At 44.1% G+C, this 24,400-nt stretch overlaps 1 protein-coding gene across 2 annotated transcripts in view; it reads left to right on the forward strand.

Annotated features, from left to right (window-relative positions):
• Positions 1-23,738, forward strand: part of LOC106606537 (Na(+)/H(+) exchange regulatory cofactor NHE-RF2) — a 61,973-nt gene extending 38,235 nt beyond the window's left edge. For both annotated transcript variants that reach the window (XM_045719913.2, XM_045719912.2), the window contains 4 exons: positions 10,579-10,797; positions 18,787-18,940; positions 19,331-19,449; positions 20,287-23,738. In XM_045719913.2, coding sequence (XP_045575869.1) covers positions 10,579-10,797; positions 18,787-18,940; positions 19,331-19,449; positions 20,287-20,454 — 660 coding nt within the window. In that variant the 3' untranslated portion in view covers positions 20,455-23,738. The remainder of the gene's footprint in view (positions 1-10,578; positions 10,798-18,786; positions 18,941-19,330; positions 19,450-20,286) is intronic.
• Positions 23,739-24,400: the final 662 nt, after the last annotated feature.

A 24,400-nucleotide genomic window follows, 5' to 3' on the forward strand; every position in this document is an offset into this window, starting at 1 on the left:
CTAGGTCTATCCTAATACCAGGGCCTAGGTCTATCCTAATACCAGGACCTAGGTCTATCCTAATACCAGGACCTAGTTCTATTCTAATACCAGGACCTAGTTACAGTATATCCTAATACCAGGACCTAGTTACAGTATATCCTAATACCAGGACCTAGTTACAGTATATCCTAATACCAGGACCTAGTTACAGTATATCCTAATACCAGGACCTAGTTACAGTATATCCTAATACCAGGACCTAGTTACAGTATATCCTAATACCAGGACCTAGTTACAGTATATCCTAATACCAGGACCTAGTTACAGTATATCCTAATACCAGGACCTAGTTACAGTATATCCTAATACCAGGACCTAGTTACAGTATATCCTAATACCAGGACCTCGTTATATTCTAATATCAGGACCTAGTTCTATCCTAATACCAGGGCCTTGAGTTCTTCCGGGTCAGGTCATGTGGTCAGGAAAAACTCCTGACTCTACTTACAGTGCATACTGTTTCCTGACAATGTAACTTGACCAGGAAAAGCCCTACACTCAGCCTGACGATGTTGTATGGATATCATGAAGGTGGAAAACATGCTGTTTGGATTTTCCTTTAGGAATACTTAGAATTTATGCCTGTTAGTTTCCAATGGCCGTGTTCAGAACAGAACAGAAACGTAGCTCACACATATTGGAATGGGAGTGGAGAATGTCATTCTGTACAGAGTTCCTAAACAGAACACTCGATTTTCCAAAACAAAGATGGCGTTCTCACCATGAAGTGATTTCCTGATTATAGGCTTGTTTGCCGACAGAAGGGAAAAAGCAAAAACTCGATTTTGTTCTGTTTCTCATCAAAATATCTAAAAGCCACTGACCCATTAGAGAGAAAATCAAAGAACCCCCCCCCCCCCCAAAAAAATCTTTTCTACAGTGATAGCGTTGGAATTGTCCATTTTTCCCTCATAAATAGGGGTGGAGGTTGAAAACTGCCTAACCCCACCTGAAAAATAACTAATCTAGTAGGAAATGAAACTACCACATGTACACTGGCTTTATATCCATCCAGAATTCCAGATATCGTCATTAACCTAGATAGGAAATACCTCTTATTCTTGTTCCCAGTTGGCTCCAAAACTCCCACACTGTTGCCAAGTGGGGTTGGAGGAGTGAAGCCTGGAGGGCGGCCATATTTGGCAGTGTTGTGATTTATATTCTCTATCTCTGCTGGCTGTCAGCTCAACTAACCAGTCCCTCCACACCCGTCACAGGTGTGAGAGTGACTATAACTGAAAGATGTTGTAACACCAAGCTCAGTGCAGTACACCACATGTAACAACCACTTCTTTAATGTTTGTATAAGGTATGCGCATACATCATCTCAACATGATCATGTCATAACATACATCGTCTCATAATGATCGTGTCATAACATACATCGTCTCATAATGATCGTGTCATAACATGCATCGTCTCATAATGATCGTGTCATAACATGCATTGTCTCATAATGATTGTGTCATAACATGCATCGTCTCATAATGATCGTGTCATAACATACATCTCATAACATTGATTATTTTCCTTTGTTTAGTTCTCCTCTGTTTTTTCTCCATTCATTTAATATATGTTATCTTGCCCTTCAGAAACAGGAGAAAACAATCACATGAACGACTGTTGGTGTACTGACATTTGATCATTGCCATCTGGCTTGCAGAAATAGAGAAATCCCATTTAGATATACAGTATTGTCAGAGTTGTTATGACCACTTGGCTTGGACAGATCCTCAGGAGGCTTCGCATATCTTCCAAGTCCCTTCTTTTTAACTGATGCATTGTTTTTCCTCCAAGCCTTAACCAATCACCACTCTTTAATAAGACGTCTCCCGTTTCGCTGCACCTCGGGCCTAGATTGGGCCTCACAGACGGTGCTGTCTAAGGTAGAGCGAAGGGAGCCTTTGGCACATAAAGAGGAAGACACACACACGTACAGAGGGACGATGACATGGGCCACCCTCCAGGGGGTGATTAGTGCTGTGTGGACGGGCATCTAGAGGCAGTCAGAGGTTGGCTTGGCAGGGACGGCCGTCTCCCCTTGCTAATGTCTACCAGCAGGGCTGTTCACACTGTTTATCTTACTCTCAGACCTTCCTAACTCACTCACTCACTCACTCACTCACTCACTCACTCACTCACTCACTCACTCTGTTTCAACTCTCTCGTTTCTTCTTTCTCTTTCATACACACACAACCTCTCTTTCTCTTTCTTCTCCTCAACTTTTTCTCTCCATCTCTCTATACCTCTCTCCCTCTTTCCTCTCTTTATTTCCTCTCTTTCTCTTAATCTCGCTTTCCCCCTCCCTCCCTCCTCCATCTCTCTCTATGTGGATCCAGGACAGATCCCTGTGTGCTAATAGCTAAGTGACCTCTCTGTATTAAGCCCCACCCCTTCATCCTGGCCTTGCGGTCACTTCCTGCTTCTCCTCCAATAAAAATGTATTTGAATGAAATCAGTCTGAATCATTCCATTGTACTCCAGACCAGGCCTGGATGACTTTCTTAGGGTATCCTTCCCGGAACGCTGTTGGGTTAAGCAATTTTATGGAATTCTGTCCATGAAATGGGCCATGTTTTATATTTTGGTGTTGAGGAGAGAGAGAGAGATTTAGTAAGTATTAAAACAGATTTTCCCTCCCCTATTAGATATCTACCTCGTAATACTTCTAAAAGTGACATCCATACATCTGCGTACTCCTTCCATCCCACACCCATCCCTCCCTCCTTGTCTCCCTCTATGCCCAGCGAATGGCCGACCATTGTTGTTGTCCCTCCATGTGAGCCAACATGGTGCACCACACCCTGTGTGTCTGTCTACTAAAAATACCTTGGCAGGACTGGATGTATTGTCTGATGACAGGCGATGTATAATGCAGATATTGTGTGATAGTGTACACACACACACACACACACACACACACACACACACACACACACACACACACACACACACACACACACACTGATAGCGTGTGTCAGGTATGTGTTCTGCATTGGGTGTTTGAGGGATAGGGTCCCATATGGGGGTTAGCCCAGACCCCCTACACCCCCTTTACCACTCCCTAACAACTCTTTATCACCCCACAGTGGAGGTGAGGTTACACCATGTCATTAATAACACTCTGACACCAGTGACACGTATTGTTGGTGAATGAACCTAGATGCTCATTGTGACCTTTTACACAGATACTCAACACAACATTTACTGTTATGATGTGGTGTTGGGATGAGTTAGTCTTATACAAGGTGAAGGTCTTTGAGTTGGAGATTGTCTTTCTATACTAGTCCAAATCATTTACATTACAACTATAGACTCAGTATAGAGAACCTGCTGAATGTTTTTTCCACTGATAGGCTAGCAGTGTTAAGGAGATGCAGGCCTACATATGAACATTCCTGTGGTGTAATAACTATTTTATTTCTTTGACAGTCATCTTACTGTAATAACATCAGAATGATCTGTCACAGAGGATTTCTCTCTCTGCTCATATGGCCTTAGTACATGTGCTGGTGTTGTACATAATACGTGTAGGTATCTTCAATCTGTTCTGCTTCTCTGACTCAAGTTAAACAGGATATACAGTAGATAGGTAGGGGTCGTATCTTATCTGTTCTGCTTCTCTGACTCAAGTTAAACAGGATATACAGTAGATAGGTAGGGGTCGTATCTTATCTGTTCTGCTTCTCTGACTCAAGTTAAACAGGATATACAGTAGATAGGTAGGGGTCGTATCGTCAATCTGTTCTGCTTCAAGTTAAACAGGATATACAGTAGATAGGTAGGGGTCGTATCTTCAATCTGTTCTGCTTCTCTGACTCAAGTTAAACAGGATATACAGTAGATAGGTAGGGGTCGTATCGTCAATCTGTTCTGCTTCTCTGACTCAAGTTAAACAGGATATACAGTAGATAGGTAGGGGTGGTATCTTCAATCTGTTCTGCTTCTCTGACTCAAGTTAAACAGGATATACAGTAGATAGGTAGGGGTCGTATCTTATCTGTTCTGCTTCTCTGACTCAAGTTAAACAGGATATACAGTAGATAGGTAGGGGTCGTATCGTCAATCTGTTCTGCTTCTCTGACTCAAGTTAAACAGGATATACAGTAGATAGGTAGGGGTCGTATCTTCAATCTGTTCTGCTTCTCTGACTCAAGTTAAACAGGATATACAGGGGAGCACGTGATGCCGCAGAGCTGAACAGACGTTGACAAACCAAGCTCTTCAAAGTTATCGTATTATTACCTAAATAACAACGTTGAAACAATATTCTAACATCGGCTGATAAATTGTCAAGTACTTACCTTCCCAAAGAGCCATGGACCTCCGACCGAGAGGCAAGAAGGACGACCAAAACGTCGTTGAATCCCAAGATAACGATAATGCCACAGCTAGCAAGTTTAGCATTAGCCCTCATAACTCAGACGACAGTTCCAGACTGTTGCTCTCGGCAGCCTCGCTACTCTCCTCCGGGAAATTCAGGATGGTAACAAAGGTCTTTCTATGAAAATTGACAAGAAATCGGCTGAACTCCATTCTTCCATCGACGACCTGAAATCCTCCATGAATGATCTCCTTCTGAGAACGACTGAGGCCGAGATGCGCATTAGCACAATTGAGGATACCATCGCTCGACATGACCAGGTTCTGATAGAACTGCAGAAGGATAATGCCTACCTCAAAAACAAAGTAGAACAGATGGAGAACCAGAGCAGACGTAGTAATATCCGTGTGGTGGGATTGAAAGAGGACAGCGAGGGCCGTGACCCGGTCTGCTTCTTCACTCAATGGATCCCGGATGTCCTAGGCATAATCAACTTCACCAAGCCGCTGGAAATCGAACGCGCCCACAGAACATCTGCGCCCAAACCCCGGCCAGAGGAGCCCCCACGTGCCGTTCTGGTCAGGTTCCTCCGTTTCCAAGACAGAGAGAAGATACTGCAACTCGCAAGAGCCAAAGGGGACATCACCATCAATGGCAAGAGGGTCAGCCTTTTCACGGATATGAGTGCCGATCTCGCCAGCAAGCAGTTCAGACCTACCGCCAAAGCACTGAAGGAGAAGAACATCACCGGCTACCTCATCCACCCTGCGCGGATGAAAGTTCAGTACAAAGGCCGATGCCATATCTTCAACACACCGGGAGAAGTGTTCACTTTTCTCAAAGAACCGAACCGCGTCTGAAAAACGGTCTCTCTGGGGGATAAGATCCAATTTGTTTATTTTCTCTTATCTGGACTGAACTGCTGATATCTTCTTGGAATATGGATCCGTTTACCCCGCTATCCGGTCGCTATAATTTATTTGTACATTTTCAACTAACCGTTTTTCCCCGGGGTGAGTTCTATTACATTTACAGGAGAGTATATTTTGGTTTAGTCAAGATCCACTGGGCGAGGCAATAAGTGGGCTTAGGCCCACTGCTTTCCCCCCATTTATGTTTCTCCTCTCCAGTAAAGAGACTCAAGCAGCCCTTACCGTGGGCAGTAAATATTCAGCCAGAAATGTCTATTCACAACGTTTGTTTTCAACTTAGAGAGCTCGCAGGTTTTAGTTTACGCCAAGGTTTAGCTAGTAAGAGTAAGGTGGAAAGCGAGCAGCAACTTATCTCTACAAGTGTATTCATGTTTGATTGTTGGGATTGTTGTTTTAGTCTGACAATCGGGGTGGGTGGGATTTTTTCCACATTTTTTTCCTTGTTTATTGTTGCTTCCTTCCTAAAGAGACACATAGGTCACTTCTGTGTTCAAACCAAAGTTGAAACATTTCCTGACTATTTACATATGAGAGATTTCCATTCGGTTACATATTTGAAACCCATCCTATGCTTAATCCACTAAAATATGTCACATTCAACGTAAAAGGTCTTAACAGCCCGATTAAAAGGAAAAGAGTCTATACATACCTTAAGAAATGAAAGGCTGACATTGTGTTTCTACAAGAAACACATCTTACAGCCAGCGAACACAAGAAATTGAAGAGGGAATGGGTAGGACAAGTTTTCGCGTCCTCTTTTAACTCCAAAGCAAGAGGAACTGCAATTTTGATAAGTAGACACATCCCCTTCTGCGTCAACAACACCATCTCTGATCCCTCGGGCAGGTTTGTTTTGGTGCAGGGCCATATGTTTTCAGAGTCTTGGACCCTATTGAATATTTATGCTCCTAACTTCGATGACCATATGTTTATACAGAATGTCTTCCTTCAGGTCGCTCAAGCACCACCAGGATGGCTACTGGTTGGAGGAGATTTAAATGTTTGTTTAGATACAGTTCTTGATAGGTCCTCTGATAAACCCTCCCTTCTTACCAAAGCCGCCAAGCTCACCATGTCATTCATGAAAGATCTTAATTTACTAGACATCTGGAGACAGTTGCACCCACAGGATAGGGACTACTCTTTTTATTCACACCCACACAACACACACACGCATAGATAACTTTTTACTATCGACCCAACTGTTTCATAGAGTGTTAGATATCGAGTATCTCCCCAGATTGCTTAGTGACCATTCTCCTCTGGTATTATCAATCTCTATTCCTACCAAGGTAAATGGAGCATATAGATGGAGACTAAATTCTACACTCCTAAAGCAACCTGAATTTTGTGCATTTATCAAAGCGCAGATCAATATTTTTACTTTGACAAACAAACCCTCCGCTCCTGACAGTTTCATTCTTTGGGACACATTGAAAGCCTATCTGAGGGGACAGATCATTTCCTATACTAAAGGGTTGAAGAGAAAACACGGTGCGGAACTGAATGTCCTTGAATCTGAAATCTCTGAGCTAGAGAAAACCTACCAAAGAGGCCCGACTAAAGATCTATACAGGCTTTTGGTAAATAAATAACTGAAATATAATATTCTGAACACATATCAAGCTGAGAGGGCCATCACTAAATCAAAACAGCGTTATTACGAGCTTGGAGAGAAAGATCACAAAGTACTGGCATGGCAACTGAAAGCAGAGGAAAGTAAGAGGACAATTAATGCTATAGAAACTCTTACTAATGAGATATCTTTCGACCCTACCAAAATTAATAATACCTTTAAGAAATACTATGAAGACCTCTACACTTCCCAATCAAGCGATGATCTATCAGAGATCGACTCCTTTCTCTCCTCTCTCAACCTCCCATGCCTGTCAGAGGAAGACAGAGAGCGCCTGAGTGAAAACTTCTCAGTTCCTGAATTGTTGGAAGCCATTAAATCCTTACCTTCTAATAAATCTCCTGGGGAGGATGGCTTCCCTCCAGAGTTCTATAAAGAATTTAGGGAGCTGTTGGTCCCCTACCTTATGGAGGTACTTAAAAAAGCCGGGGAAGACAACTGCTTTCCAGAGTCTTTCTCTCAAGCAGTGATTACTGTAATCCACAAGAAAGGGAAAAACCCGCTAAAGTGCGCCTCCTATAGACCAATCTCTCTCCTTAACACAGATTGTAAACTGGTCACCAAGATGCTATCTATGAGACTGGAGTCATGTCTTCCCCTGTTGGTCAACCCAGATCAGACTGGCTTCATAATTAATAGACTGTCCTCCAATAATCTCAGAAGGTTCTTTGATATAATTCACCTTGCTAACAAAAACAAAATACCTAGTGTCGCGGTCTCCCTCGGCGCTGAAAAGGCCTTTGATAGGGTTGAATGGCCATACCTCTTTCGCGTCTTGGAAAAGTTTGGTTTAGGTACTGTGTTTGTAAATTTGATAAAATCACTCTACAAATCTCCTAAAGCTAGGATTGCTACCAATGGGATTACTTCCTCCTCTTTCCCTCTCTATAGGGGGAACAGACAAGGTTGCCCAATTAGCCCCCACCTCTTTGCCCTCGCCATCGAACCGTTGGCTGAGGCTATTAGATCGTGCCCTGACATACATGGCTTTGAGGTGGGCCCCCATACCCATAAATTATCACTCTTTGCGGACGACCTTATCTTATTTCTAACAAACCCAGAACACTCCCTCTCTCACTTGCAGATCCTACTACAGTGTTATAGCTCTTTCTCTGGATATAAGGTTAACTTCGATAAAAGCGAAATCTTACCGTTGCCTGTCTTTGACCATCATACCATCAAGCACAAGTTTCCTTTTCGATGGTCGCCTCTGGGCTTCACATATTTGGGCATAATGGTGGATGGTAACCTGAACAACCTCTATAAACTCAATCTGGCCAGCTTGTTGCAAAGGGTGGAGGGTGACCTGTGTAAGTGGATGGACTTGCCTCTCACTCTACTGGGTAGAATCAATGTGATTAAAATGAATATCCTGCCCAGATTTCTATATTTGTTTCAATCTCTCCCTATCCCTGTGCCCGCAGCATTCTTTTCCTCTCTCAAGCTGACTAGACGGTTTATCTGGCATGGCAAAACCCTGAGGGTTAGCCTGGACAAACTGACCCTGGATTACGTTCAAGGGGGCTTAAACCTCCCCAATTTTAGAACGTACCACTGGGCTTTACAGTCTAGGTTTCTGGCTCAGAGGTTTGACAATGGTCCCTCTCCCTCATGGTTGAACATTGAAAAGCTTGAGGTGAATGATGACACGGGGGCAGAATTGTTTTACAAATGGGACAGAAAATCTATAAAAAACCATCACAGACAACCCTTTAATCATACATTCTGTCCTGGCATGGTGCAAACTGCATGAGCTGTTCGGACGAGGGGGATTTCTCTCCCCTAAAACCCCTCTATTGAACAATAGATTGATCCCTATGTTTTTCCAGAATAGTAACTTTAGACCATGGTCTGATAAGGGGATCACTCTTCTGGAACACTGTTATGAGGAGGGAGTTCTTATGTCTTTTGAACAGCTGAAACAGAAATACCACTTGTCTAACAGGGACTTCTTTAGCTACCTACAACTACGAGACTTTATTAGGGTGACTCTCAAGGGACAATGGAATCTACCTAAGATGTCACCTATTGAACAACTCTGCCATGCAGACCAACCACTATACCATTTCCCGTGTTTACGATGCTCTAATGTCAGTACTAACACTGCCTGAGCTAGATAAACCCTGACTCAGATGGGAAAAAGATCTGGGTATTGATCTTGATGAGGGCCTATGGAGTGACCTATGCAGGGATGTTGTTACATCCACATTGAACTCCAGATACAGATTGATCCAGTTTAATTTCCTCCATCAGCTCTATATCACCCCATCTAGACTGCACAAGTTCAACCCTGATATCTCCTCCCTATGTTTTAGATGTGGCTCAGATGAAGGAACATTCCTCCATTCCACTTGGCAGTGTTCAAAACTACATGGTTTCTGACAGGGGGTATGCGATACCATATCCTCAATCCACGGGGTTGCATTCCCTTTAGACCCGGAGGTCTGTCTTCTGGGTAACTATACTAACACCAATCTTAGGCAAAGTCATACTATAAAGCTAACAGAAATATTGCTAGCGATTGCCAAGAAATGTATTGCCTTGAAATGGAAATCGGATTCCTTCCTGCCAGTTGCAATGTGGCTATCGGAAGTTAATAGTTGTATCCCACTGGAGAAAATCACTTACTGCTTGAGGAATAAGTTAAAGACATTTTACAGAATTTGGCAACCTTTTATTGACTGTATGGAGAATCTCCCCCCACATCACATTGATTGATTCTCTATATAATTCTTATATAATGTTTCACACGTAATGTATAATATGTAGCTTACAGCAGGTGACCATATGATTCAATGTCTCATTTTTTTTACTCTTTATTATGACTTATGTATCATGTATGTTTTTTATGTATTATGTATGTCCGTATATATAATTTTTATTTTTTTATTACGCTCGTCTGTTACCGTCACTTTGTCCTTTGTTGTCTAACATATTTTCACTTTTGTTTTGAATGTACTTAATTGGAAAATGCAAAAAGAAAATATTCAACAAAAAAAAATGGAAAAACAGTAGACAGGTAGGGGTCGTATTGTCAATCTGTTCTGCTTCTCTGACTCAAGTTAAACAGGATATACAGTAGATAGGTAGGGGTCGTATCGTCAATCTGTTCTGCTTCTCTGACTCAAGTTAAACAGGATATACAGTAGATAGATAGATGGGTCGTATCGTCAATCTGTTCTGCTTCAAGTTAAACAGGATATACAGTAGATAGGTAGGGGTCGTATCGTCAATCTGTTCTGCTTCTCTGACTCAAGTTAAACAGGATATACAGTAGATAGATAGGGGTCGTATCGTCAATCTGTTCTGCTTCAAGTTAAACAGGATATACAGTAGATAGGTAGGGGTCGTATCGTCAATCTGTTCTGCTTCTCTGACTCAAGTTAAACAGGATATACAGTAGATAGGTAGGGGTTGGGATCAATCAGAAGACACATTTCATTTCCCTGTGATAATGGACAACAAATTAAATACATTAGTGGTGTTTGTTTGGTAGAGAACACAAACAAGCAATAAAGACTATTGGAGGGATCCAAACTTCTTCTTTCTGTACTTAAATTTGACAAGACTTCTTTGAGTACTCAGTAGTGTATATGACTAGACTGTAGATTATATTATGTATCTTTCTCTCTGTTCACTACAGGAGGCTCTGGCCCATGTTAATGCCCATGTCCAGGTGGCGCGGCCACCAGTGGACCCATCGGAGCTGTTCCCCAGGCTGTGCCACCTGGTGCGGGTCGAGACTGGCTACGGCTTCAACCTGCACAGTGAGAAGTCCCGGCCGGGCCAGTACATCCGCTCCCTGGACCCTGGGTCTCCAGCCGACCACGCCGGGCTCAGACCACAGGACAGACTCATAGAGGTGAGGAGAGAGGGGATGGGTGGAGGAGGGAAGGATGGGTGTCGAAAGAGGGCAAGTGGTTAGAGACTAAAGAAGGGTGGGGGACTGTGGAGCTCCATGAAGGTGTTTATTTTTCATGAAGGTGAGGAGGATAGGTTTGTGAGGAGGAGGCTGGGAAGAAGGGCTAGTCCAGGAGGAGGATAGAGGTGCAGGGGATTGGTGGGAGAGGGAGGGAGGAGGGAGTCTGATGTCTTAATAATCATGGAACTATGGACCATTAGATGCTTGGTTTGTAAACTTTAGACGTAAAATTTAGACAAGTGGTGAGAGAGAAGGAGACAGACTCCAATCAGCTAGTTTACAATGGTCCTAATGAGACCCTAATGAGGTGGGCTTTGAGAAATGGGGTTGGAACACCATAATTAAGGGGGTTTATAGAACATGTCAGAGAGAGAGGGAGTGGGGTGATTGAACATGTGTCTGAGATAAGGGATACAGAGTGAGACCCCAAGAGGCCTTTTACTCCCCTATGTACATGCAAATGGATGTGTGCTTGCTTGTGAATGTTTGGGTTTGTGCTTATCAGTGTGTGTGTACACAGGTGTGACCTCGTGTGGCAGCAGTCTCAATGCTCATCCTTCATGCGTGTGCAGGGCCACATGTGCCTGGTTTAACCCCTCTAACGATACCACTGCTATAACACGGCCTGGACTCCGGCCTCATCTCTCACATGTTTTAATTGAGATTAAGGAGGACAGGCTGATAGAGGGGAGAGGTTGTTCATCAGTCTGAAAGCAGGATACAGACGGGAGAGAAACATATGAGGCATGAATGTGTGGGAGAAAGAAGGGATGGGGGGGATAGCAGAGGGTCAGAGATAGAGGGATAGAAGGAGACAGACAGGGGAGAAGCAGACGTGTGGAACATACTGATCCTGCTCACCATACACCCTCTCAATCAGACCCAAGACACATTCCCATGAACCCTGACCCCAGAGCAGTACATCAGGGCCTAACAGGGCCACACAGGGCCAAAACAGGGTCAAACAGGGTCAGATGGGGCCAAAAACAGGGTCAGACGGGACATAAAATACACCGCATCAAAAACACAGGGTCAAATGAAATTCACACAGAGCCAAACAGAATCTAGCTTAGTTTAACTAAACCTAACCTGGCTCGTAGCATTACCATGACGTTACCATAGCGTTGTGGTGAAAACACAAGGCTGGAAACAGTATAAATAAAGTGTAATATGGCAGGCAGAGCAGTTGCATACAGTAGACCCCAACAGGGTCAAAGAGAGACACACACAATCACACACACATGCACGGCTATACCATTCCAGTCCTGCCCATACAGTATGAGTAACACGGACGGCTATACCATTCCAGTCCTGCCCATACAGTATGAATAACACGGACGGCTATACCATTCCAGTCCTGCCCATACAGTATGAATAACACGGACGGCTATACCATTCCAGTCCTGCCCATACAGTATGAATAACACGGACGGCTATACCATTCCAGTCCTGCCCATACAGTATGAATAACACGGACGGCTATACCATTCCAGTCCTGCCCATACAGTATGAATAACACGGACGGCTATACCATTCCAGTCCTGCCCATACAGTATGAGTAACACGGACGGCTATACCATTCCAGTCCTGCCCATACAGTATGAGTAACACGGACGGCTATACCATTCCAGTCCTGCCCATACAGTATGAATAACACGGACGGCTGCACACACACTGGCACTAGAGGGAGGAGTTGCTTTCAATGCTTTGATGTCCCTCTGTCTGTCCAGCAACAGGAAACAGTGAGAGTGAACTGTAGCTATGGGAGTTAGCTTCCTGTGTCTGTTAGGTGACAATAACAGGCCAGGTCACTCCCTGTCCATGTGCTCTAAGGTCCATAAATAGGTTTTATCATGTTTATATAGAGACTAAAGAGTCCCTGCCCTGAACCTGAAGACACACATCCAGAGAGAGAGACAGAGAGGCCTAGATCTTCTGCACAGATTCTGTCAGACCTGGGAGCTAACAGTAAATCTCAGTAAGACAAAAATAATGGTGTTCCAAAAAAGGTCCAGTTCCCAATAAAGCCCCTTAAATTGAAATGTAATTGACAGAGATAACCTGAATACACACACGCCCAGGGAGAGAGACAGAGATACCCCGCCCTGAACCTGAATACACACACGCCCAGGGAGACAGAGACGGATGACTACACAGGACAGTAAATACAATGGGCTCCATTGGGTTAATACAGGGTATAGTTCAATGCAGTACTGTAGGATATTCCACTGACTCCCCTCCCCACTGCTTAGATACTGTAAGCACTCAGAGAGCCCAAATACTTGAGACAATACAGTACTGTCTGTCTCTACTGTGTCTTCAATTCATAACAATAGAATCTCATTCTACGTCTATGCATTACCTTCCACAATATGTCTGCAAAGCAGCATTCAGCAACCATCTGTGACATTCCACCACATCATATTCAAAAAGGTATTTGTAGATCAAGAGCCTGTATTGGTGTCCTCTTCTGAACACAACACAGTTAAAAGCCTTGGCCTTCTCCCTTCCTGTATGACTGGGGCTCAACAGCATCAGCTGTGTTTTGACAGGACCAAGTGAAAGGGATTTCTAATGAACACAGTCTGGGTGTACAGTTTCAGCTCAGAGTGGTTCATCTATAGTCATTGAAACCCTGTCCGTGTTGGCTAGATTAGCGCTAAGTGAAGTTACTCCCTACCCACTGATTCAGGGTCCCTATAATCAGTGGTGGAAAAAGTACCCAATTGTCATACTTGAGTAGAATTAAACATACCTTGATAGAAAATAACTCATGTAAAAGTGAAAGTCACCCAGTAAAATACTTGAGTCAAAGTAAAAAACGATCTGGTTTTAAATATACTTAAGTATCAAAAGTAAAAGTATAAATAATATTAAGCAAACCAGATGGCACAAGTTTCTTGTTTTTAAATGTACGGATAACCAGGGATACACTCCAACACTCCAACATAATTTACAAACGAAGCATGTGTGTTTAGTGAGTCCGCCAGATCAGAGGCAGTAGGGATGACCAGGGATGTTCTCTTGATAAGTGCGTGAATTGGACCATTTTCCTGTCCTGCTAAGCATTCAAAATGTAATGACTACTTTTGGGTGTCAGAGAAAATGTATTAAGTAAAAAGTACATAAATATAAATAGTAAAGTACAGATACCCCAAAAAACGACTTAAGTAGTACTTTAATGTATTTTTACTTAAGTACACTATATACACAAAAGTATGTGGACACCTCTTCAAATGAGTGGATTTGGCTATTTTAGCCACACCGTTGCTGACAGGTGTATAAAATTGAGCACACAGCCATGCAATCTCCCTAGACAAACATTGGCAGTAGAATGGCCTTATCAGAGAGCTCAGTGACCTTCAACGTGGCAGCATCATAGGATGCCACCTTTCCAACAAGTCAGTTCGTCAAATTTCTGCCCTGCTAGAGCTGTCCCAGTCAACTGTAAGTGCTGTTATTGTGAAGTGGAAACGTTTAGGAGCAACAACAGCTCAGCCACGAAGTGGTAGGCCACATAAGCTCACAGAACAGGACCACCGAGTGCTGAAGTGTGTGGTGCGTAAAAATCATTTATCATCGGTTGCAACACTCACTACTGAGTTCCAAACTGCCTCTGGAAGCAACATCAGCACAAGAACTGTTCGTCGGGAGCTTCATAAAAATGGGTTTCCATGGCCAAGCAGCCGCACACAAGCCTAAGATCACCATGCGCAATGCCAAGCGTCAGCTGGAATGGTGTAAAGCTCGCCACCATTGGACTCTGGCGCAGTAGAAACGCGTTCTCTGGAGTGATGAATCACACTTCACCACCTGGCAGTCTGATGGACGAATCTGGGTTTGGCGGATGACAGGAATACACTACCTGCCCGAATGCATAGTGCCAACTGTAAAGTTTGGTGGAGGGGGAATAATGGTCTGGGGCTGTTTTTCATGGTTCGGGCTAGGGCCCTTATTCTAGACGATTCTGGGCTTCCAACTTTGTGGCAACAGTTTGGGGAAGGCTCTTTCCTGTTTCAGCATGGCAATGCCCCAGTGCACAAAGCGAGGTCCATACAGAAATGGTTTGTCAAGATCAGTGTGGAAGAACTTGACTGGCCTGTACAGAACCCTGACCTCAACCCCATCGAACACCTTTGGGATGAATTGGAGTGCCGACTGCGAGCCAGGCCTAATCGCCCAACATCAGTGTGCAACCTCACTAATGCTCTTGTGGCTGAATGGAAGTATGTCCCCACAGCAATGTTCCATCATCTAGTGGAAAGCCTTCCCAGAAGATTGAAGGCTGTTATAGCAGCAAAGGGGGGACCAACTCCATATTAATGCCCATGATTTTGGAATGAGATGTTCAATGAGCAGGTGTCTACATACTTTTGGTCATGTAGTGTACTTTACATCACTGCCTATAATCATTTAGGTTAGGATCAGGAGTAGGCTGATCTGGTCCTAGATCTGGGGTTAAGGGTTAAGGACTACTTTTACCTTATGCACTTAGAGCAGTTTCCCCTATACAGTCAGTGTCAGTAAACTGTAGTCAGTGAAGCCCTGTCACTCAGTCATTGGTTTTAATGCTGTGTCTCTTCGTTTTAGCTGGATTAGTGCTAAGTGGCTAGGTCACTATACCTGCTGAAACTGCAGGCAGAGCCCCGGGGTTTGGCCTAGGTAACCCCAGGCAGGTGTGTGGGCTCAGCGGTTGACTAGAGGATGATTATGTGTGTGTTATTCTCTGTGGCTAATGGAGGATGTCCTGACCAAGCAACTGTGTGGCACGGTGCACTGCTTGGTCCATCTGTCAGCAGCTCGTTAGCAAGGTGAAGACCCATTTTCTCTCTCACACACACACACACACACACACACACCATTGGAAACATTCCAGGGTGTACAACCTAAGCAAACACTGACGATTATGATAGTACCTTGAAAACGACTGCTCTGTAAAGCATTTGAACAGCACTGTATTCCAATGAAAAACAGGTTTGGCCCACTAGCACTACACTGACTGTTGTATTGTGTGGGAGTCGCCTAATGAACAAGGGCCCTATTAATTAGCTTGAGTGGGCTGGATTGTTTTGCTGGATTGTGAAGGATTGCTGCTGCTATGAAACATGACACAACACCTGCTCCCCTAGCCCAACACAAAGGGGGCTTGTTCCTCCTCATGCACTAGGGCTGGTAGGATGAGACGATTCTCTACCAATTAGTGTGTGATGACTCCACTGAGCCTTATGTTCTGACACCTACTCTAATGGCGAGAGAGAGACAGAGAGAGAGAGAGAGAGAAAGACAGAGAGAGCAAGACAGACACGGAGAGGGAGAGACAGAGAGGGAGACAGAGAGCGAGAGAAAGAAAGAATAGATAGAGATGTGTTTCTGATAGTGAAGGGGTCAGCACCTTAAGGTTATCACTGCTTAACTCTCACTCTCTAGTCTGGTATCTAGCCGTGCTGTTACAGTGTATTAGACCAGTCTGGTATCTAGCCGTGCTGTTACAGTGTATTAGACCAGTCTGGTATCTAGCCGTGCTGTTACAGTGTATTAGACCAGTCTGGTATCTAGCCGTGCTGTTACAGTGTATTAGACCAGTCTGGTATCTAGCCGTGTTGTTACAGTGTATTAGACCAGTCTGGTATCTAGCCGTGTTGTTACAGTGTATTAGACCAGTCTGGTATCTAGCCGTGCTGTTACAGTGTATTAGACCAGTCTGGTATCTAGCCGTGCTGTTACAGTGTATTAGACCAGTCTGGTATCTAGCCGTGTTGTTACAGTGTATTAGACCAGTCTGGTATCTAGCCGTGCTGTTACAGTGTATTAGACCAGTCTGGTATCTAGCCGTGCTGTTACAGTGTATTAGACCAGTCTGGTATCTAGCCGTGTTGTTACAGTGTATTAGACCAGTCTGGTATCTAGCCGTGCTGTTACAGTGTATTAGACCAGTCTGGTATCTAGCCGTGTTGTTACAGTGTATTAGACCAGTCTGGTATCTAGCCGTGTTGTTACAGTGTATTAGACCGGTCTGGTATCTAGCCGTGTTGTTACAGTGTATTAGACCAGTCTGGTATCTAGCCGTGCTGTTACAGTGTATTAGACCAGTCTGGTATCTAGCCGTGTTGTTACAGTGTATTAGACCAGTCTGGTATCTAGCCGTGTTGTTACAGTGTATTAGACCGGTCTGGTATCTAGCCGTGCTGTTACAGTGTATTAGACCAGTCTGGTATCTAGCCGTGCTGTTAGAGTGTATTAGACCGGTCTGGTATCTAGCCGTGCTGTTACAGTGTATTAGACCAGTCTGGTATCTAGCCGTGCTGTTACAGTGTATTAGACCAGTCTGGTATCTAGCCGTGTTGTTACAGTGTATTAGACCAGTCTGGTATCTAGCCGTGCTGTTACAGTGTATTAGACCAGTCTGGTATCTAGCCGTGCTGTTACAGTGTATTAGACCAGTCTGGTATCTAGCCGTGCTGTTACAGTGTATTAGACCAGTCTGGTATCTAGCCGTGTTGTTACAGTGTATTAGACCAGTCTGGTATCTAGCCGTGCTGTTACAGTGTATTAGACCGGTCTGGTATCTAGCCGTGTTGTTACAGTGTATTAGACCAGTCTGGTATCTAGCCGTGCTGTTACAGTGTATTAGACCAGTCTGGTATCTAGCCGTGTTGTTACAGTGTATTAGACCGGTCTGGTATCTAGCCGTGTTGTTACAGTGTATTAGACCAGTCTGTTCACAACCACCTCCTACTGCCCTCACTTCATAAGCAGCAGCGTTAGTGAATTTTAAAACAAAATCCCCCTCAGGACACTGATACCTGAAACCCACACTATTGGTTCAGCAGAAGCTAGGCATCAATATTTGATGGTGTACCAACATTAAGGCAGGCAGCACCGTGCAAAGCTACAGTACTAGCTGAATAGAGTTAATGGAATATACAGGAGTCTGTGGAAAGTCACAGGGAGAAACTCTCCGACGGAAACTTACTGATGTGTTAGTGACTGGGGTGTAGGTGTGAGGGCTTCTCACTTTTCATACACTCTCGCTCCCCTCTCTTTCTCTCCTCACACACTCCCCCCTCACTCTTTTCCAGCTGAATTCACAAGTTGCCGAACCAATAAAAGAGGGATTACTATGACCAAAGAGAGAGAAAAAAAGTGTTTGAAAAGGAAACAAATAAACTATGTTCTACTGTTAGAGCCCATTAGCTTACATGCTCGTTCCATCCTTGTTGTAATGGGGTATGGAATGTAAAGGTATTCTGTTCAGCTTTTACGTCATTGAGGAAGGAATGCAGAATATTCTCTCTCTATGTACCATCTTGCAAAAATGTGTGTCTGATTCCTCACAGGTATTGTCCTCACTCTTCATTGAGTCCAGTGGAAAATGATTGTTTTGGTGCATAGCACCCTCTACTGTTTGGATCAAGTAATGGTTCGCATATTCAGTTGATCCATGTCTGAATAAATAAGTATAAGTATTTTAGTTTAGGCTATACCATGGTTTTGGACAGTTGTGAATGTGTTCTCTAAAACGCTGAATCAGGTAAAGAGAATGTTGTTGGATTGAGACTGGTGAACTGCTGCACTGGTCCAATGTGGACGTATCAGAAATCAACTGTAAGTCAACCAGTGTAAAGTCTGCACACCAGTAATGACAGACGAGCGACCAACCAACATCACTAGTGTGCTTTTTTAGAACTTGTTTTGGAAACTTAGTTGTTCCTGTCTGAACCAGCAGCAGGATCTAGAGTTTTCACTGTTTCTTTCCTACTGTATACATATTCACAACCAGACAGCCTTGAACATCTTTCAGACATTGAAACATTGAGACAGTGACGAGGCCAGATCACAGAATCCCAGACAACAGTATAGATGGAGACATCTAACATCACTCACCCATAACACCCTTTCTTCCCCTCTGTCTCCCTTCTCTCCTTTCAGGTGAATGGAGTGAACGTGGAGGGCATGCGCCATGCGGAGGTTGTGGCCTTCATAAAGACAGGAGGAGATGAGACCAGGCTGCTGGTGGTGGACCCTGACACAGACCATCACTTTAAGAAGATGGGCGTCACCCCGTTGGCCAGCCACGTCAAAGGTAGGCCTACACCCGTGTTTATCTGTAAAACAGAATATTTATTTAAAGTGTACTCTTATAAACCACGCCAAAGGCACAGTACAGCTCAGGACAAGTCTCTAGTCTAATTGGACATCTACATTGTACAGTTGCATATTGAGGAGGCGGGAATGGTGTTGATGAGCCTAATCTACAGTGAAATGTTACGGTGTAGTTCATCAAAACCAGCATCAGATTACTGACCTCCAAATCTGAGCCTGTAATTCTGGGTGTTGGGTGAAGGTGCCCGTAGGGTGGATCAGTTTTGCATTTCCCCCACTAATGGTTAAGGTTAGGATTGGGGGGAGGAAAGGGTAGAGAAGCTGATCCTAGATCTGTACATAGAGAGTAATTCTGACCCTTCTTTCCCAGACTATGACGGTCCGTCCATATCCAACGGCTCCCCCAGTCCTCAGATCAACGGCAGCTTCACCAGCCGCTCCATCCAGTCACACCACTCTGACCTGAGCAGTCCAGACAACAGCCTGCAGGTGAGACGGGGTGTGTGTGTGTGTGTGTGTGTGTGTGTGTGTGTGTGTGTGTGTGTGTGTGTGTGTGTGTGTGTGTGTGTGTGTGTGTGTGAACAAACATGCAAGAAAGCGTGCAAGGTGTGTGTATATGTGTGTCTGCATGCGTGTGTGAACTATATTGTAGTGTACAGTATATAACCTCTTATTTCATATAACACATACAGTGTTTCACATTAACACAGATATTATCAGAATTACACATCAGGGTTCTATTTCAATTCATTAAATTCAGGAAGTAAACTGAGGTCTACCAATTTTACCATTCCCACATTTGACCAATTCCAAATCATTGAGCAAATTAGAAGAATTGGAATTCCCTGTAACGGGTCCTATGTGTAGCTGGTGTAGAGAGTCAGGCGCAGGACAGCAAATATGAGCAATCAACGTACTTTTACTCAAAATGTGAAATATACAAAGTAACAAATACACGCACACCATGACAGACCGAAAATACAATAAACAATCACTCACAAAAACCCATGGGGGAACAGAGGGTTAAATAATGAAACAGTAATTGTGGGATTGAAATCAGGTGTGTAAAACAAAGACAAAACAAATGGAAAATGAAAAGTGGATCGGGGGTGGCTAGAAGGCCGGTGACGTCAACCGCCGAACGCCGCCGAACAAGAAAAGGGACCGACTTCTGCGGAAGTCGTGACATTCCCGTTTACTTCCTGAATTGACTGAATTGAAATTGAATTGCCCTCAACCCTGCCATGCGTGTGTATGTCAAGCCACACTATAACTACCACGTAGTCTCCGATATTAATCTCTGTCTGTCTCTGTCTGTCTGTCTAGCTGGGAGAGGACGAGGCGGGCCGTCTGATGGACCCGTTTGCTGAGATCGGCCTGCTCCTGAGTCCCACAGCAGCTGAGGCCAAAGAGAAGGCCCACGCCAAGAGAGCCAAGAAGAGAGCCCCTCAGATGGACTGGGACAAAAAACACCAGCTCTTCAGCAACTTCTGAACTTTTCTGCCACCCAATGAGAGAAGCAGAGAGACTGTCGAATTTGACATTTCTGAAAGTTACCTTCAACATCCCTACCCGTTACCGCACCACCACTACCAACCAATCCAACAGAAGAGAATACGCAGATAGAATGTTGTTCTCTGAACGTTGGCAATCCAACACACACTCCCTCCTGCTTCCAAAATGGACGGGATGGAATGATGGACATCTCATCCTTTACCCCTCCTTCAATCCTCCCTTCTTCCACCCTTCTCTATACCCCCATCCCACCCCAGAGAGAGCTTGTCTGCTGGAATGGACTGGAATAAGTGACTCAAGATTACCAGCTTCTTCTGAATCCTCCAATCATCATCGCTCTTTCCCTAAACCATCCAATGTCCCTCTTCTTCTACCACTAACTCCCACCTTCTCTGAGGACTGCTCTGGACAGAGGAGGCACTTATTTTTATATTTAGAAAGTGGAAAACCACCATAATAGGTGTTAGCCAGCCCAGCTATATGGAGTATGGGGAATATGGACTATGTGAGATGTTTGTGAACACTGTGACCTGATCTTAAACATTGGGGTTTGTTTTGACCCTGTAAGAGAAGGAACGTACGTACGCCCAAAGATGGATAAAACTCTTCCTCCCATGATCCTCCTGTGATTTTATTGTGTGATCGATGGGCCTCTGACTTCAAGCATTCAATCACCAGGAAAAGCACAAACTAGAGGCTGAATAGCATTGCTTCTGTATCATCTCTGTTTGTATTTGTATCAAAGCATCTGTTTTCTCATAATGTCATAACATTTCCACTTTGCTCCCTATGTTGGATATGAACTGGTATTCATAGATGGTGTTAACAATGCATAGACAATCAAAAGCCTTACTCCATCCATACCTCCCTCTCAATATGATAGCATTTAAGATACATTGACTAAATGCATACATACATGCACACACACAAGCCCCCTATGATTCTCTAGCCTATATGCCTGCTTCACTCATTCTAAGGCAGTTTTAGTTTATTTACGGGACCCTTATCTTTATAACATCAATGACATCCTCTCCACTATTTCATATCCCAATGTCCCCGACATAGAAATAGAATTACTAGAACGGGAATTCCTCAATCAAGTTAAAAAGAGTGACTAGATCAAGTGTTGAGTTTTGAACACTGCCTGTCTAGTACACCAGGGGGTGCTAATAAGACACACAGCAACATGAAGCCACTACAGTACACTGCTCAGAGATGTATGAGGATTGGGACATGAAAGTACCATAGAAGGAGAAGATAGCCTGGGGATGATATGACCACTTTAAAGATGTATGAGATCTATGTAACACCTTGTAACATTTACGTAAAGCCTGCAGGTATGTGTTATTACTAGTTATGAGGATCTATCATGCTTTATTACCTGTTATGAGCAAATATAATGCTTTATTAATTGCTATGAGCATGTATAATGCTGTATTACTTGTTATGAGCAAATATAATGCTATATTACTTGCTATGAGCATCTATAATGTTTTATTACTTGCTACAGTATGAGCATCGATAATGCTGTATTACTTGTTATGAGAAAATATAATGCTTTATTACTTGTTATGAACATCTCCATCTATGAGCCGATCACCTTTATATGCAAAAGTATAGATACAAATAATGTATGAAATACCAAGATGGATATTGTACGGGATTGAAAGTGAGCCCGGCGTATCAAAGAACGCTTACATCACTCAGTGTTGATGTGATGTTGTGGTAATGTTATGCTCATGTTGTGGTAAAGTGATGACAGACTGACATAGTGCTTGTATCAGCTACTCCAGACTGGCCTGTCTTTCCGTTTCACTTCAGAAGGGAAGGACACAGTTATTTTTGTACAACATGCCTGAATGCTGTGGATTGTGGATCGGCTGTGGTATCAGGGGCTTTGGTATGTGAGTATAGCCTGGTCAAGGATCTATTTGTGCGTTATAGCCAACTCCTATGGTCATTATCAAGAGGTGTCACACAACAATAGCCATAGGAGTTGGTAAGACAGCACAAACCAATCTCGGACCAGGCTACTCTGAGCTATGGGGCTAGGGGCTCTGATCAGTGGGCCTGCCCAGTGGGGTCTGCGGTGGTGGGGCAGTGGGGTGTGTGGGAGAGGCCTATCCTGGAGGTCAGACTCAGAGATGCTCTAATGAATGAGACCAGGGGAGCCACAGGACTTACAGGAGATTAGTCCTAGCATAGGATAGCATGGGGACAGCTGTCCTGCACACAGACACACACCAGACCAAACCACTGGCACGCGTCATAGGGGGGTGAAGGTCAAGTTTATCTTACTGTGTGTGTGTGTCATCCACTGTTACGGATAGTAATCTCAGGTCCCCCCGGTCGTTCATATTGTGGTAGGATCTACACAAAGAGAACACTCCCCAGACCAAACCACTGCTACATCTCATACGGGGGTGAAGGGAGATAGAAGGGAAAGTTTGTCTCTGTGTCATCCATTGTTACTATTCACCCAGGGTCCGTAGAGTGCCGATCTAGGATCAGTTTTGCCTTTTAGATCATAATTAATAAGATTATATGGACAGGAGCGACCTGATACTAGTTCAGCACTCCTACTCTGAGACGCTTTCTGAATACGGGCCCAGGTCCCCCCTGGAGGTTCATATTGTGGTAGGATCTGAAATGCGGGTTCCTGGTTGGGCTAGGTCTGAGGTACAGGCCAGGGTCAGCTGTGCTATGCGGCGCCGACACCACACTTAGGACGGAGAGAAATGTCTGATCTGTTCTCATATATTGCACAATACATTTTTTGTTAATACGCATATTGTCATTACTATTACTCATAATAGTACAGGGGGAAAAAACGGTTTTTATTTCTCTGGTTTCCATTTGTGATCTAGCACCAATGTGTTTGCATAAGGGTTTTTACTATTGGTCCATATGATAAGCTGACCATTAAACCCTGAGCAGAATGGCATATGACCCATGTATATTTACATTTTAGTCATTTGGCAGACGTTCTTATCCATTTAAGTCATTTAGCAGACGCTCTTATCCAGAGCGACTTACAAATTGGTGGATTCACCTTATGATATCCAAAGCGACTTAAAGGGGTTAAGTGCCTTGCTCAAAAGTTTGTTGACAGATTTTTCACCTGGTCGGTTTGGAGATTCAAACCAGCGACCTATCGGTTACTGGCCCAATGCTCTTAACCACTAGGCTACCTGCCTCCCTACAGTGTGTGGCAGGTTGTATTTTTTCAATAAAGTGTGACAATCTCCTTCTGGACAATATGACATCAGCTCAGTGTCATCCCTTCTTCTTCTGTAAGTCTGTTGTCTTGTCTCTGATACTAGTGGGGGGGGGGGTCATCTGTTCAATGAGCTAATCTTCCCACAGCTGTGATCCAGGAGTTCTCAGAGTAACTCCTCCTCTTCTCTCTCCGTTTGTCTCTCTCAATCTTCCCCCTTCTATCTATCTCCCTCCCTATTGTCCCGGTCCTCCTTGTTCTTTCTCTCTCTCTCTGTCCCCCTCGATCCCTAAGGATTATGTCAGTGTTGGCATACAGTTTCACTCTGTTTCCAGAATTCTCTTGTGCCTCCAGCTGCCGTGAGTACTCAGGCCCGTTAGAGGTCACGCAGAGGTCCAGAGTGTGTGTGTTGGAGGAGTTTGTGTGTGTGTGTGTGTGTGTGTCTGTCTGTCTATCTCTGTGCGTGTGTTCAGTCAAGTGTGAAAGAGTCTCATTATAGAATGTGTGTCCTTTATTGTCTACTACGGTGCTTCAGCAGACTGGCATTCAGAGCTTCCCAGTCTGTTTGTACTAGACTCAGCAGACTGGCATTCAGAGCTTCCCAGCCTGTTTGTACTAGACTCAGCAGACTGGCATTCAGAGCTTCCCAGCCTGTTTGTACTAGACTCAGCAGACTGGCATTCAGAGCTTCCCAGCCTGTTTGTACTA

Source organism: Salmo salar, chromosome 06 (assembly GCF_965601325.2).
Source record: "Salmo salar chromosome 06, fSalSal1, whole genome shotgun sequence".
Lineage (NCBI taxonomy): Eukaryota > Metazoa > Chordata > Actinopteri > Salmoniformes > Salmonidae > Salmo > Salmo salar.